The sequence below is a fragment of the Notamacropus eugenii genome, chromosome 1 (genome assembly GCF_028372415.1).
Source record: "Notamacropus eugenii isolate mMacEug1 chromosome 1, mMacEug1.pri_v2, whole genome shotgun sequence".
In the NCBI taxonomy this organism is placed as follows: domain Eukaryota; kingdom Metazoa; phylum Chordata; class Mammalia; order Diprotodontia; family Macropodidae; genus Notamacropus; species Notamacropus eugenii.
In genome coordinates, this window is record NC_092872.1 from 593,713,065 (window position 1) to 593,726,060 (window position 12,996).

The window sequence follows — 12,996 nt, forward strand, 5'->3', positions numbered from 1 at the left end:
AGGATCTCAATGATTATATTATCATTTTCATTGAGGTAACAATGGTAGAGTGAAAAGCTTGCAGGATTTGAAGTTAGAGAACCTAGGTTCAAATTCTGTCCTACCTAGATGACCTTGGCAAGGTACTTAAACTTTCTGAGCCTCAGTTTTTTCATTTGTAAAATGAGAGAGTTGGACGAGATGGGCTCGAAAGTCCATCTATGGTCCTCATGGTCATTAGCATGACAGCTCAGTAACAGATTGTATGGAGCTTTGGGCCTGGGAAGTTCAAGCACGGCCTCAGGAACTTGCTCGCTATGACCTGGGGCAAGTCATTTAGCCTTGGTCTGCCTGGTTTCTTTATCTGTAAAATGAGAATAATGATAGTACCTGCCTCCCAGGGTTGTTGTGAGGACCAAATGAAATAATAATTTCCTTTTCAGAGACAAGTTCCTCCTTTGTGCTCTTTCTTTCTCTCTCTCTGTCTTAGACTCTCTCTCTCTCTTTCTCTCTTTTTTCTCTGTTTCTCTCTCTCTTCCTCTGTTTCTCTCTGTCTCTCTCTTTCTCTGTTTCTCTCTGTCTCTCTCTCTCTCTGTTTCTCTCTGTCTCTCTCTCTTCCTCTGTTTCTCTCTGTCTCTTTGTGTCTCTCTTTCTCTCCCTCCCTCCTTCTCTGTTTCTCTCTGTCTCTCTCTCTTTCTCTGTTTCTCTCTGTCTCTTTGTCTCTCTCTTTCTCTCCCTCCCTCTTTCTCTGTTTCTCTCTGTCTCTCTCTCCCTCTCTCTGTCTCCCTCAGGTATGAGATGTCCTGTGCCCCTTTTGACTGATTTAATTGTTTTTCTCTTCTGATCTAGATTCTGTCTATTCTACTTCTGCTACTTGGACATCAACTGAATTCACACAGAGTTCAGGGACCATAAATGAAGAAAGCGTTACTCCTTTTTGGATTGAGGCATCTCACATACAACAAGCATTTCTTCCAGTGAAAGTTCATGACCCTATGGAAACTTAAAAACTGCCCCAAAGTGGAAATGCAAGGCCTGGAGAGGAAACTGATTCCTCCTCCCTTGGAGTCTTCACACAGAGGCTGCATCAGGTCCCGGTTGGACTTGATTGCTTTTGAGATATCTGAGGTTCTTGTTCTGAGAGTATGTAATTCTATGACAGGCCTAGTCTTCTAGGTTTCTTAGTTGTCTTCTAACCACAACAACTAAAGGTCCTTTTGAATTTAACTGACAATGGCTAGCAGAAGGGTTAAAGTATCTATCATCTTTCTATCTGACATTATTATACTACGCCAGCACAATCAATCAGACAAATCAAGACAGACAGTTGTGCTTTCATTCATATGGTTGGATAGAATATAAGTAGCAGACACCAGGTTCCATATCTGTGCACTGTGTCAGCAGAAAGGGACAGAGATCTACAAATGAGTAAGTATTCACAAATCAAGCAAAAAATAGCCTGAAACCCTGACCTGTGTGCACTTTCCTGAAGTCCTTTGGTTGAGAAATGTCAAGAATCTTTTCCTGGGTCTCATTAGTCCAGAAATGACATTTCTTGTGGGAAACAAGCTTTCTTTAGGGTAGTGGGGCACTCCCTGCTCCTCACTACATTAAGCAGTGAAGAGGTGAGAAAGGACAGCTGGCTTTGATTTACTTGACTATAAAGACTGAGCTCCTGTTTTAGCAACAAAGCTTCTGTATGGATTGAAGGGGGATCCAGGGTCTGAGCAGGCACTTGAGTTGCATTGTCCTTTTGTTCTGGCTGTCCTACATCCCTGGGATGCATTCCCTACTCACCTCTGCCCCTTAGGAATCCCAAATTTCTTTCAAGACTCAGTTTAAGAGCCCCTTTCTACATGAAACCTTTCCTGACCTGAGGGAATGTACCTCGTTATGAGTTAGTCAGGTTGGTGATGGGTGGGTGCAACCTTACAGAAGAAGAGACTTTGTTTGATGTATGTATGGGTGTGTATGTGCCAGCACATGCAATGGGTGGTGGACAAAGTCAGGGGTGAGGAGCAAGAAGGAAAGACAGAGGAAAATGGGGAAAATGATCATCTAGGGAAAATGGTTGGCTCTTTCTGCTTCAGCCTCCCAGGAAGTGTGGAAGGAGCCATCTTGCAGATTTTTCTAGGGAGTCAGTGTTGCTTATATCCTTGTTACTGAACTGTAAAAACTAAAATCCACAAATCTTCTACTGTTTCTCTGTCAGTCAATCATCAAGTATTTATTAAACACTTGCTCTGTGCCAAACACTATCCTAGGCACTGGGAATGCAAGTACAAAAAATGAAACAATCCCTGCCCTGAATGAACTTTCATTCTCATGGGGGAGACAACATGTACAAATCTAAACATATAGAGCATTAATATAAAGTAGAAGAATACATATCAGTTAAATACAAGGTTGTTTGGGAGGGAGGAGACTAAGAATTTGTAGGATCAGGAAAACCTTTATGTCCAAAATGGCGCTTGAGTTGCTTTATTTTAGCTGTTCAATCTTGGCACTGAATTTAAGCTTGGCTCCAGGGCAAAATCTTGGACCGACCATGGAGAAAGCTTACTCCAGCTGGGGACATTGCCTGCTCTCTAGGGTGCAAGGGAGACTCAGGTGCTGTTTACTCACCAGATTTTTCCATAATTTGCTTTGGGAAAACAAGTTGTATAAATACCATGATTTTAGAATAAGAGACATTGTTTTGCATTACTGAACTGTTTCTTTTAACTCCACAATACTCTGCCTTCTTCTCTCCATCCCTCCAATATAATATATTTGCTATTTTGAGGGACTGTCACGTTTTATCTTAGAACAGTAAATGTCAAAAAATCTAGGTGGCATCATGGGCACCCGTGGGGCATCTAACAAATAACTGTGGCTTGATTGCCCTGAATGTTATGTACAGAGCTTCATCTCTTTCTAGGAAGATTTGTAAAAGAATCAATCATGGTGATATATATCAATTAATAGTTAAAGCATGAACAATGATGGTCATCTGATGATTCCTTTTGTGATTCTTTTAACACTTCAAGGTAATTATGTCTATCATCTCCTCTGGTCTGTCCTATAGCACTGGTCTCCCAATTGATCTCCCCCATAGAATCCCAGGCTCTCTGTGTTGGAAGGGACCCCAGAAGCCATCTAGGCTAACCTTATCTGAAAAGGAGGCCTATCTACAACTTCCTTGATGAGTGGTCACCATCTTCTGCCTGAATACCTCCAATGGGGTGGAGTCTGTTTACTATCTGAGATAGTCCAGGCATTCCACTTTGGGATAGTTATGTGAAAACTTGTGTGAAAACTAAATCAGAAACTCCCCTATTCCTAACCTCCAAACTCTGTTTCTAGTTCTCCTCTCTGGCTCCAAGAAGAACAAGTCTAATAATCCCTGTTCTACATCAGAACTTTTAAAATCATACTCCCCCTTAGTCTTCCCTTCTCTAGGCTAAACAGTGCCAGTATCTTCAATTCCAGTACTTATGGGTCATGAATATAAGGCTTTTTACCATGCTGGTGTCCTCTAGTTACTCAACTGAAATGGAACATAATTTTTCAGATGTGATTGGACCAGACCCTGCAGAGTACAATAAGACTTAGACTTTCTTATTCCTAGAAATAATCCCTCTCCTAATGCATCCCCAGTTAGCAAAAGCTGGATCAACTGCCACATCACATTGCAGAACTCTGTTTTCAGCCTCTCCTTTCTCTAATCCACCCTTCTCAAAGTTTCCAAAACAATCTTTCTAAGGCAGGGATAGATCTGCCCATGTCACTCCCCTGTTCAAGAATGGTCTTAACTTCCTGTTGCTTCTCTGGGACAAAATATGAACTCCTTGGTTTGGCATTTAAAGCCTTTCACAATTTGTCTCCAGCTTACTATTCATATAATCATTTTACTCATATAATATTATAAACATTGATTATATTCAGAATATAGTATAAATAATACATAATTAAGAGATATTATTAATAATTATTCTATTATAATACATTATGACCTACATTACATTCATAACATATTATGAATTATATAATATTATGAAATATTACTCACATATTTCTTATTATTCCTATTTACCCAAGTTATTTTCTGACCAAACTGGCTAACTTGGTGTTCCTTAAATTCAGCATTCCATCTTTTGCCTTAATGCCTTTACTCCGACTCTTTTGAATGTCTAAAATACCCTTTCCTCTCTTGCCTCTTGAAATCCTTAGTTTATCTCAAAGGCTCCACTCAGAGTTCACTTACTCCCAAGGAAAGTCTGGTCTGCCCCGATCTCTCTAGTTTTTGTGCTCTCTCATCCTCCTCAAATCATATTATATTTTACTTATTTATTTAAATAAGTAGGTTATAAACTCCTAGAGGGTAGGAACTGTTTTTCATCTTTGTCTTTTCCTCGCTAGTACTGAGTTTTGAAAGATTATACTGAATACATTCTTATTAAATTGCATTTCACTTGACAGCTTCATAAGTAAGAAAGATTAAGTTATTTAGAATGATAGCTTTGGGGCAGTTCTAGAAATAAAGACAGAGAAGACAGTGCTGAAGACATAATGTCAGTAGTTGGAAAAGCCAAACCACCATCAGATCATGCGATTTAGAGTTATGAGACCTCAGAGTTAAAGGGTTTTAACCTGGAAAGCACCAGTTCCTAATGGCTCCATTGATAGACTTCAAGGGATCTATGAATTTGGATGGAAAAAAATGACATCTTTATTTCACCATAATTAGTTTCCTTTATAATCTTGTGTATCGTACTTTTTGCATTTAAAGACATTATTCTGAAAAGGCGTTTGGAAGCTTTGCCAGACTGCCTAAGAAGCCCATGAAAGACACAAAAAGTTAGGAACCTCCGGTCTGGTTCATTCAACTCCATCATCTTTAGATGAGGAAAATGAGACCCAGAAAGATGAAGGAATGCCCTGCTGCCTATATTTTCTCTCCTTTCCAAATGATCTTTCATACTACTTCTAGACATTATCCTTACACAGAGATCTCAGGCCTGGAAAGGACCTTATAGGATATTTTAGACCAATGTCTTCATTTTACGAGAAGCAGAAACTGAGATTGGGAAGGGTTCCATGACTTAACCAGTCCCACCTATAGCAAATGGCAGAGTTGTATTTTGAATCCAGATCTTATGACATAGATCCAGGGCTCTTCCCAGCACTCTGCTTTGGGAAACGTTGTGTCTCTGCTCAGATTCCTCCTGTGGCTCCCTACTGCCTGTCACATAAAGTCCAAACGCCTTTGACTTGATTTCTAGCCCTCTAAAACTCATGCCAACTTAACATTCTACCCTGGTCTCATATTGCTTTCTTCAATGTCATCTATGCTATAGCTAAAACATGAGGTTACCATTCCTTAATTTAACCCTATTTTTCCTTGTCTGTCTCCTTTGCTCCTAATGTTTGCCTCCTCTAGACTTGTTGAGTTCTTACCCATCTTTTAAAGATTGATGTTAAGTGTTATCTCCTATAGAAAGTCTTTTCCAATCCCATAAGTGAGTAACAACCTTCTCTCCCTCAACTTTCCCTGTTGATTTCACAGCATATTATGTGCTCCTATAATATGTAGTTAGCATGTGCTACTCTGTAATGCACAGTTGTGTACACATCACCTCCTCCCTACTAGGTTATAAAACTGGAGAGTACAGCGGCTATGTTTTATTTAAACTGTATTTTGCTATTTTTTAGCATAATGTCTTACTAGATAGGTAGATGGTAGATGCTTAACAGATGTTTGTCATTTCCCTTGGCACCTTTCTTGTTCCTGCATTCCTACTGAAGCCTGTTGTAGCATGTGTGTCCTGGCTCATAGATACTTCTGCTAACAGAAAGAGGCAGGCATCTGCTCGTTCTGAGGTTCATCTGTTAGGCAGCAAAGAATGATAGAATCATTCTCTCCTGTTGATGGTGAACATCCAAATGCTGAACTGACCCTCTTGTAAAGAGAGAGAGAAGGAATAAGAATTTATATTGTACCTACTTTGTGCTAGACACTGTACTAAGTGCTTTACAAATACTATATCATTTATTCCTCAAAACAACCCTGGGAGGTAGGTGCTGTAATTATTTCAATTTTATAGTTGAGGAAACAGAGGTAGAGGTTAAATGACTTGTCCAGGATCTAGCCAAGTGTCTGAAGTCAAATTTGAACTCCAGTCTTCCTGATGGCAGACCCAGCACTCTATTCACCATTCCACCTAGCTGCCTTCAAATGTACTGGAGCCTGCTCTAACTGGCTTGTGAGCTGATTATTAAATTTTCAGTGTGAACAAATGCTTAGCTTAGAAATTCTCAATGCTAAAAATCAAGGCTTGATTTATTGTTTTCTTGCTTTTCTAAACTTAGCAAACTGCTAACAATGTTGACTAAACTTAAAAGTGTAGGTGTATACATTTTCTCCCCCAGAGACTTTATTGGCACACACTTGCATTGCTTTATAAGCCTTGCTTGAACTCAGCACGAGTTTAGGCTCAGGGAGTGAAGTAATCATCTGTCCAGACATTTGGCGACTGTGAAGTAACAATGATAATAAGCATCTATATAGTGCTTTAAGGTTTGCAAAGTTCTTTCTATACATTCTGTCATTTGGGGTTCACAACTTATGCACGTTGGGTGCTGATCCTTCTGATGGGAGACCTATGGTATATCTTCAGGAAATGGTTCATGTCTCATTTGGCTCATTTTTACCTGCCCTTTTGCTAATGTTTGTGTTGGAGGGTGAAGTGTGGGGTGGGGGAGAGCTATGTGGTTACAAGTTATAGTTTCTTCTGTAACCCATTCCAGAACCTGACTGCCAATTGTAATACGGTCAGAAACTTTGTGCCAGTAACCAACAAAGGCATACCATCTCTTCTGAAAAAAATGCTTTAACATTCATGAATCAGAGGGCATTTTATTGTAAAAAATCAAATGACAGAATCCGTAGGAATGGTGCTAGGATGGCAGCACATCTGTGATAAAATTCATGTCCACGTGATAGCAAGGATGTGGCAAGATGGCTAGCAACTTTCAGAATCCATTGACACAGCTCCTTTTAGAGCATCCTGCACAATATCTCCCACAGAGTAAGCATGTCAGAATGTTTATTCATTAATTTGTTCATCTTCATCATTCATTCATTCATTCATTCTTGTGTCTCTGGCACCTGTCAAACTCCCAAGACAGCACACGGGATTTAGGAGAGGTATGCATTTTCCACCTTATTTACACCGACCCCATTTATAGGAGCATTGCTGACTTCTCCATTTTAATTCTTCTGGGTAAACACAGCTGATAAAAAGTGGCACAAAACAAAGTTAGAACCTGATTTACGTGCTCATTAACTTTGTTCAAATGTATGATATTATAGGAAGTCACCTCACTCACCTATATAAGTAAGTATCAAAGTTTCATTTGATATCTGTAAGATTCCTACAGAGGGTTGGTTTTGTGTTTTATTCCTTTTGAAAGGGGTCAGGGTAGACATTTAATGCCAAAGCATAGGGAATGTGCGGTATAGAAACTTCTACCAATGAAAGTCAGTAGATCTGTAACTAGGAATTTTTGTATTTGGGAAAAATGTCTCAAACCTTACCTAAGGTAAGCAGCATGGAAGTCATCCTAGTTCTGTGGGGGGTAGCGTACATCACCATATGTGCAGGAGACAGTCTCTACTCCAGTGTATCATAAGGCCACTGATGAAGAGGCTGTCTACCCTCCCAAGGAAGAGAACATTAGCTGGTAGTTACCTATTTTAACTGACCTCAGCAGCTAATTATTAAGAATAATTAGGTATTCTTCATACTTGTCTTCTAAGAAGCCTTATTACTGGTGGTAGTGGAGGTAACTTTTATAGCAAATAAAAGATCCTTTGGGGGAGAGTTGAAAAGTACTTATGTAAAGGAGGGAATGAGAAGGGGAGAAATTAGAAGCAGAAAAACTAAATAGTAGGAGGATAGAGAGAGAAAGAAAGAGAGAGACAGAGAGAGAGAGAGACAGAGAGACAGAGACAGAGAATGTTGATGATATAGATGATACTTGAGGAGATTAATGAAGGAGAGAGGATAGGCAAGAAGAGAGTCCATGACAGAGCCTGGAGGGCTATCCATGCTTAAGGAGACAAGACTTAAACGAGAGATTGAGGAGTGGTCAGATGCATAGAAAGACAATCAGAAGAGAGGAGTGATATGAAAACCAAAGGAGGTTACATATCCTGAAGGATTTGTCAAGAGGTGCAGAGAAGAATGAGAATTGAGAAACAGTCATTGGATTTAGCAATCTCAAGTGATCATAGGTAATCTAGGTACAGTTTTTGTAGCATGGTGGTGTCATAAGCCAGATTACAAGAGTCTTGAGAATTGAGTGGTTGATGAAAAAGTGGAGCCAGTGAGTGGAGCCACTTTAGAAAATTGGTAGTGAAAGAGAGAAGAGATGAAAGACCTTGAGCGAATGGAATGGGCCTGATCAACTGATAGTTAAGTACAGAGTTAAGTACAGAGGAGAAGGTGCGTAAGTATCAGGAAAAGACTCAGTAGGAGAGAAAGACAGAGAGACACAGAAACAGAGGAAGCTGACCTCCCAGCACACGTAAGAGGGGAGAGAATCAAAAGCATGAAAATAGAGGTTAACTTTGTAAGGAGAAGGCCCATACTTCGAGAAAGGAACAAATGAAGAAAGAACAGGCAGAGATAAGGAAAAAATTTGAGGTGTGGAATAAGGGAAATGAGGAAACTCAGGACAAATTGATGGTTTAGTATAAAAACTCTTGCCATGAGTCTAGGAGAGACGACCATTGTCAAGGGTAGAATTCTTTATACACAGGGTGGCATTGTGTATAGAACATTGGAGCTGGAGTCAGGAACTCTAGGTTCAAATCCCACCTCTGAAATTTACTTGTGGTGTGACCCTGGACAGGTCACTTAACCTCTCTCTAAACCTTAGGTTCCTCATTTGTAAAATGGGGACAGTACTTGTACCTACTTCTCAGGGTTGTTGTGAGAATTGAATGAAGATTACAATGTATATAAAGGGTTTTTGCAAAATTCAGAGTGCTAGATAAATGTCAATTATTATTACTACTAATAATAACAATAAAAGAAAATTCTACAAAGCATACCATACACCAAGCAAAAAGGCTGGGACAAGATGACCTAGTGGCTTCAGTGATACCAGGCAGTCCTAAGGAGTCTAGGCCATGAAGTTGCCTCACAATTACTTGGGTATTTGCATCCCTATGTCATTAAAAAAAAAAACCCAAACCCATTCATTTAGCCAATAGGATTTCAGCACACAGGGACCCAAATTACCTGTGTATGAGTGATTTTTGATGTCACAATGGGGTCTGACAGTACTACCTTAGTCAAGGTTGTCTAGAAACCAAACCATAAGTTCAGAGGGATCTGCAAAAGAAGGATGTGGAAGAAAGAAAGGAAGAGAAGCCACCATCAGCCTAAGATCAAAGCAGCTGAAGGAGTTTCTAGTACAGGACAATATGTAGAGCTGAATTCAGCTCAGGATCCTTCAGCACCCAAATCCATTCAAGTCACAGAACTCCGCAGTAACCTAGTATTTGAAGAAATTAGCCGTCGGGTCAAAGAAGTGGGCAGCCAACTGGTCAAGAAGGTCAACGCTATATTTCAGTTGGACATTACTAAAGATGGGAAGATCATTGTCCAGTGGACGGTCGACTTGAAGAATGGATCTGGAGAAGTATACTCAGGATCAGCGAGGAGCCCAGCTGACACCGTGTTTACTATTCCAGACCATATTTTCATGGAGCTGGTGCTAGGCAAAACCAATCCTCAAAGGGCTTTCTTTGCTGGTAAGCTGAAAGTGAGTGGCAAAGTAATGCTGGGACAGAAGCTGGAAAAGATTTTCAAAGACTGTGCTAAATTCTAAAGGAGGACAAAAGACCAAGGGAGCGATCAACACCATCTCTTAATTTCCTAGCCACTCAGAAATAGTGCTCGAACTGAAGATTAAAAAAAAAAATCCAATATTTTTACTCAAATTCTTCCTATTCGAGTTTTGATCTGCTGATGTGTAATTTGCCACGGGTGTGTGTTCCTAGTGCAGTAAACTGTCTTGGAGTGAAAGGCCTTAAATCTTGTTCTCTTTTTCCATTCCGTTGTCACAACTAAAATTTTCTCAGTGGCATAAAATTGGACAATATGGAAATTTGTATGGTTTTAAAAAAACATACATTTTTGTATGAAAATGGTTAATGATAATAATACAAATTAATGTTCTAATTATTTCCTGAAATTTTGTACTTAGTTTTTTAGAAAAGTCTCATCTTTTGTGGGAAAGAAGTCTTAGAACAATTGGTGAACATCTGGGTTTGACTCAATAATTTATGGTCCTTTCAGAGGTAGTTTAAAGCTAAAGAGGATTCCTCCAAATTCATATTAGCATATGAGAAGGGGTTAATGATGACTCTGTAGCACATGACAAATTCTGACTTAGTTAATGCAGATTCCAGAGGAGACAAGTTTACAAGCAGGAGGAAATTTAGGCAGTAGAGCATCATTTAATCATGGATTCATGGTTTAGAAGGGCTATTGAAAGGTCAAGAAAATCCCCTTGCCTTCAGTGACGACTTCATCTAAACCATTCTTAACAGGTGAGAAAGCTATATTCCATTTTTAACAACTTCCAAACAGGTTCCATAGGTTGCGTTTCAATCTTGTCAGCAATTATTTTAACATCTGATGTAATACCTAGACACCCCTCTGTCTACCAGTTGTTGCTTGTGAAGATTGGGAATAATTTACCACCTTCTGTGGAATCACTAGGTTTCCATCTATGAGTGTGAGTTTACCCTATTAGAAACCCAGAAGTAATCTCTGGGGTCAATATGTACAGATCTCTATTTGTAGAGAACCTAGAACATGAATGTGTGTTCTGTACTGTGCATATGAACATACATACATCGTGGTTCTAGTCCTGAGGTTAACTCTCCAATTGTAGGAGAGTTATCCTCAGCTGCCTCTTACTGAGGCAGAATAAATGCAGTGCCCCAGAACATTTAAAATCTTTTGGCTCTTGTTTTTCAAGCCCTTCCTGCTTGAGAAGGGGGTTTATCCTTTGAACTTTCCCTTAAATTCTCAATCTGCATAAATAAGTTCACACTTCCTTAGAGAAAGGCACTATGAACCAGTCCAAACTGGTCAGTATCAAAAATGCCATTTTCTCATCTGTGAAATGAAGAGGTCATACTTTGAGAATGCTCAGGTAAGATGGAAATAATGGGCTGGATAGTGCTAAGAAAATGCTAGAGCAAATCTAGGACGACAGAGGGTACAAACGTACCTTGGAGATATTGTAGGTTCAGTTCCAGACCATTACAATAAAGGGAATATCACAATAAAGGAAGTCACACAAATTTTTTTGGTTTCCCAGTGCATATAAAAGCTATGTTTATATTTTAATCTATTAAGTGGGCAATGGTATTATATCTAAAAAATGTACGTCTTAATTAAAAAATACTTTGTTGCTAAAAAAAAAATGCTAACCATCACTTGAACCTTCAGTGAGTTGTATTCTTTTTTGCTGGTGGAGGGTCTCAAGACGCCTTGCTTCTGCTGACTGCTGACTGATCAGGGTGGTGGTTGCCAAAGGTTCAGGTGACTGTGGCAATTTCTTAAAACAAGACAATGAAGTTTGTTGCATTGATTCACTTTTTCCTTCACTTGAACACTGAGAGACCGTTGTAGCCTAATTTCAATATTGTTATGTCTGAGAATAGGGAGCCTCGAGGAGAGGGAGAGAGATGGTGGAGCAGTTGGTGGAGCAGTCAGAACACACAACATTTATGGATTAAATGTGCCCATTTTATGTGGGTATGGTTTGTGGTGCCCCAAAACAATTACAATTGTAACATCAAAGATCACTGATTATAGGTCAACATAATAGATATAATAATAATAAAAAAGTTTCAAATATTGCAAGAATTACCAAATTGTGACACTGACATGATGAGAACAAACACTTTTGGGAAAATGGCATCAATAGACTAGCTCAACTACAAACCTTCAATTTTTTTAATATATTAATTTTATTTATTTTTAGTGTTCTACAATCACTACCATAAAACTTAGATTTTTCTCCCCCCAGCCTGTCCCCCCCCTCCCCGCCCCGAGATGGCATACAATTCTACGTAGGATCTACACCTACATTCCTATTGAATACATTTTCACTATATTCATGCTGTGTAGAAGAAATAAAACAAGTGGGAGAAATCATATAACAAACCAAAACATTAAACACACACAAAAATGATCTTCTACATCCTGCGATTGAATTCCATAGTTCTTTCTCTGGATGTGGAAGTCATTTTGCCTTAGAAGATCATTGGGAATTTTTTTTTTTAAAGTCCTTGCATTGCTATAAAGATCCAAGTCTACCAGAAACAACTCTCGTACACTGTGGTTGTTTCTGTGTACAAAGTTCCCCTGGTTCTGCTCCTTTCACTCAGCATCAGATCATATAAGTCTTTCCAGGCCTCTCTGAAGTCTTCTTGTTCATCATTTCTTATGGCGCAATAGTATTCCATTACATTCATATACCATAATTTATTCAGCCATTCCCCAATTGATGGGCATCCCCTTGATTTCCAGTTCTTGGCCAGTACAAAGAGAGCTGCTATAAATATTTTTGTACATGTGGGACCCTTTCCCATTTTTACGATCTCTTGGGGATACAGTCCTAGTAGCGATATTGCTGGGTCAAAGGGTATGCACATTTTTGTAGCCCTTTGGGCATAGTTCCAAATTGCTCTCTGGAATGGTTGGATCAGCTCACAGCTCCACCAACAATAAATTAGTGTTCCAACTCTCCCACATCCTCTCCAACATTTATCATTTTCCTGTTCTGTCATGTTTGCCAATCTTATAGGTGTGAAGTGGTACCTCAGAGGTGTCTTGATTTGCATCTCTCTGATCAAAAATGATTTAGAGCATTTTTTTATGTGATTATAGATATCTTTAATTTCTTCCTCTGAAAATTGCCTGTTCATATCCTTTGACCATTTAT

General features: G+C 39.3%; 1 protein-coding gene across 1 annotated transcript; it reads left to right on the forward strand.

The window, feature by feature from the left end:
* The first annotated feature begins 9,326 nt into the window (after positions 1-9,326).
* Positions 9,327-10,067, forward strand: SCP2D1 (SCP2 sterol binding domain containing 1). Its single transcript, XM_072634552.1, has one exon. It carries the CDS (start codon positions 9,376-9,378, stop codon positions 9,859-9,861), a length of 486 nt encoding a protein of 161 aa, XP_072490653.1. The 5' UTR covers positions 9,327-9,375; the 3' UTR covers positions 9,862-10,067.
* The last annotated feature ends 2,929 nt before the right edge of the window (positions 10,068-12,996 follow it).

Bases quoted from the DNA above. Each gene is read 5' to 3' on its own strand.
- SCP2D1 (XM_072634552.1), top strand. From the start codon at position 9,376: ATGTGGAAGAAAGAAAGGAAGAGAAGCCACCATCAGCCTAAGATCAAA.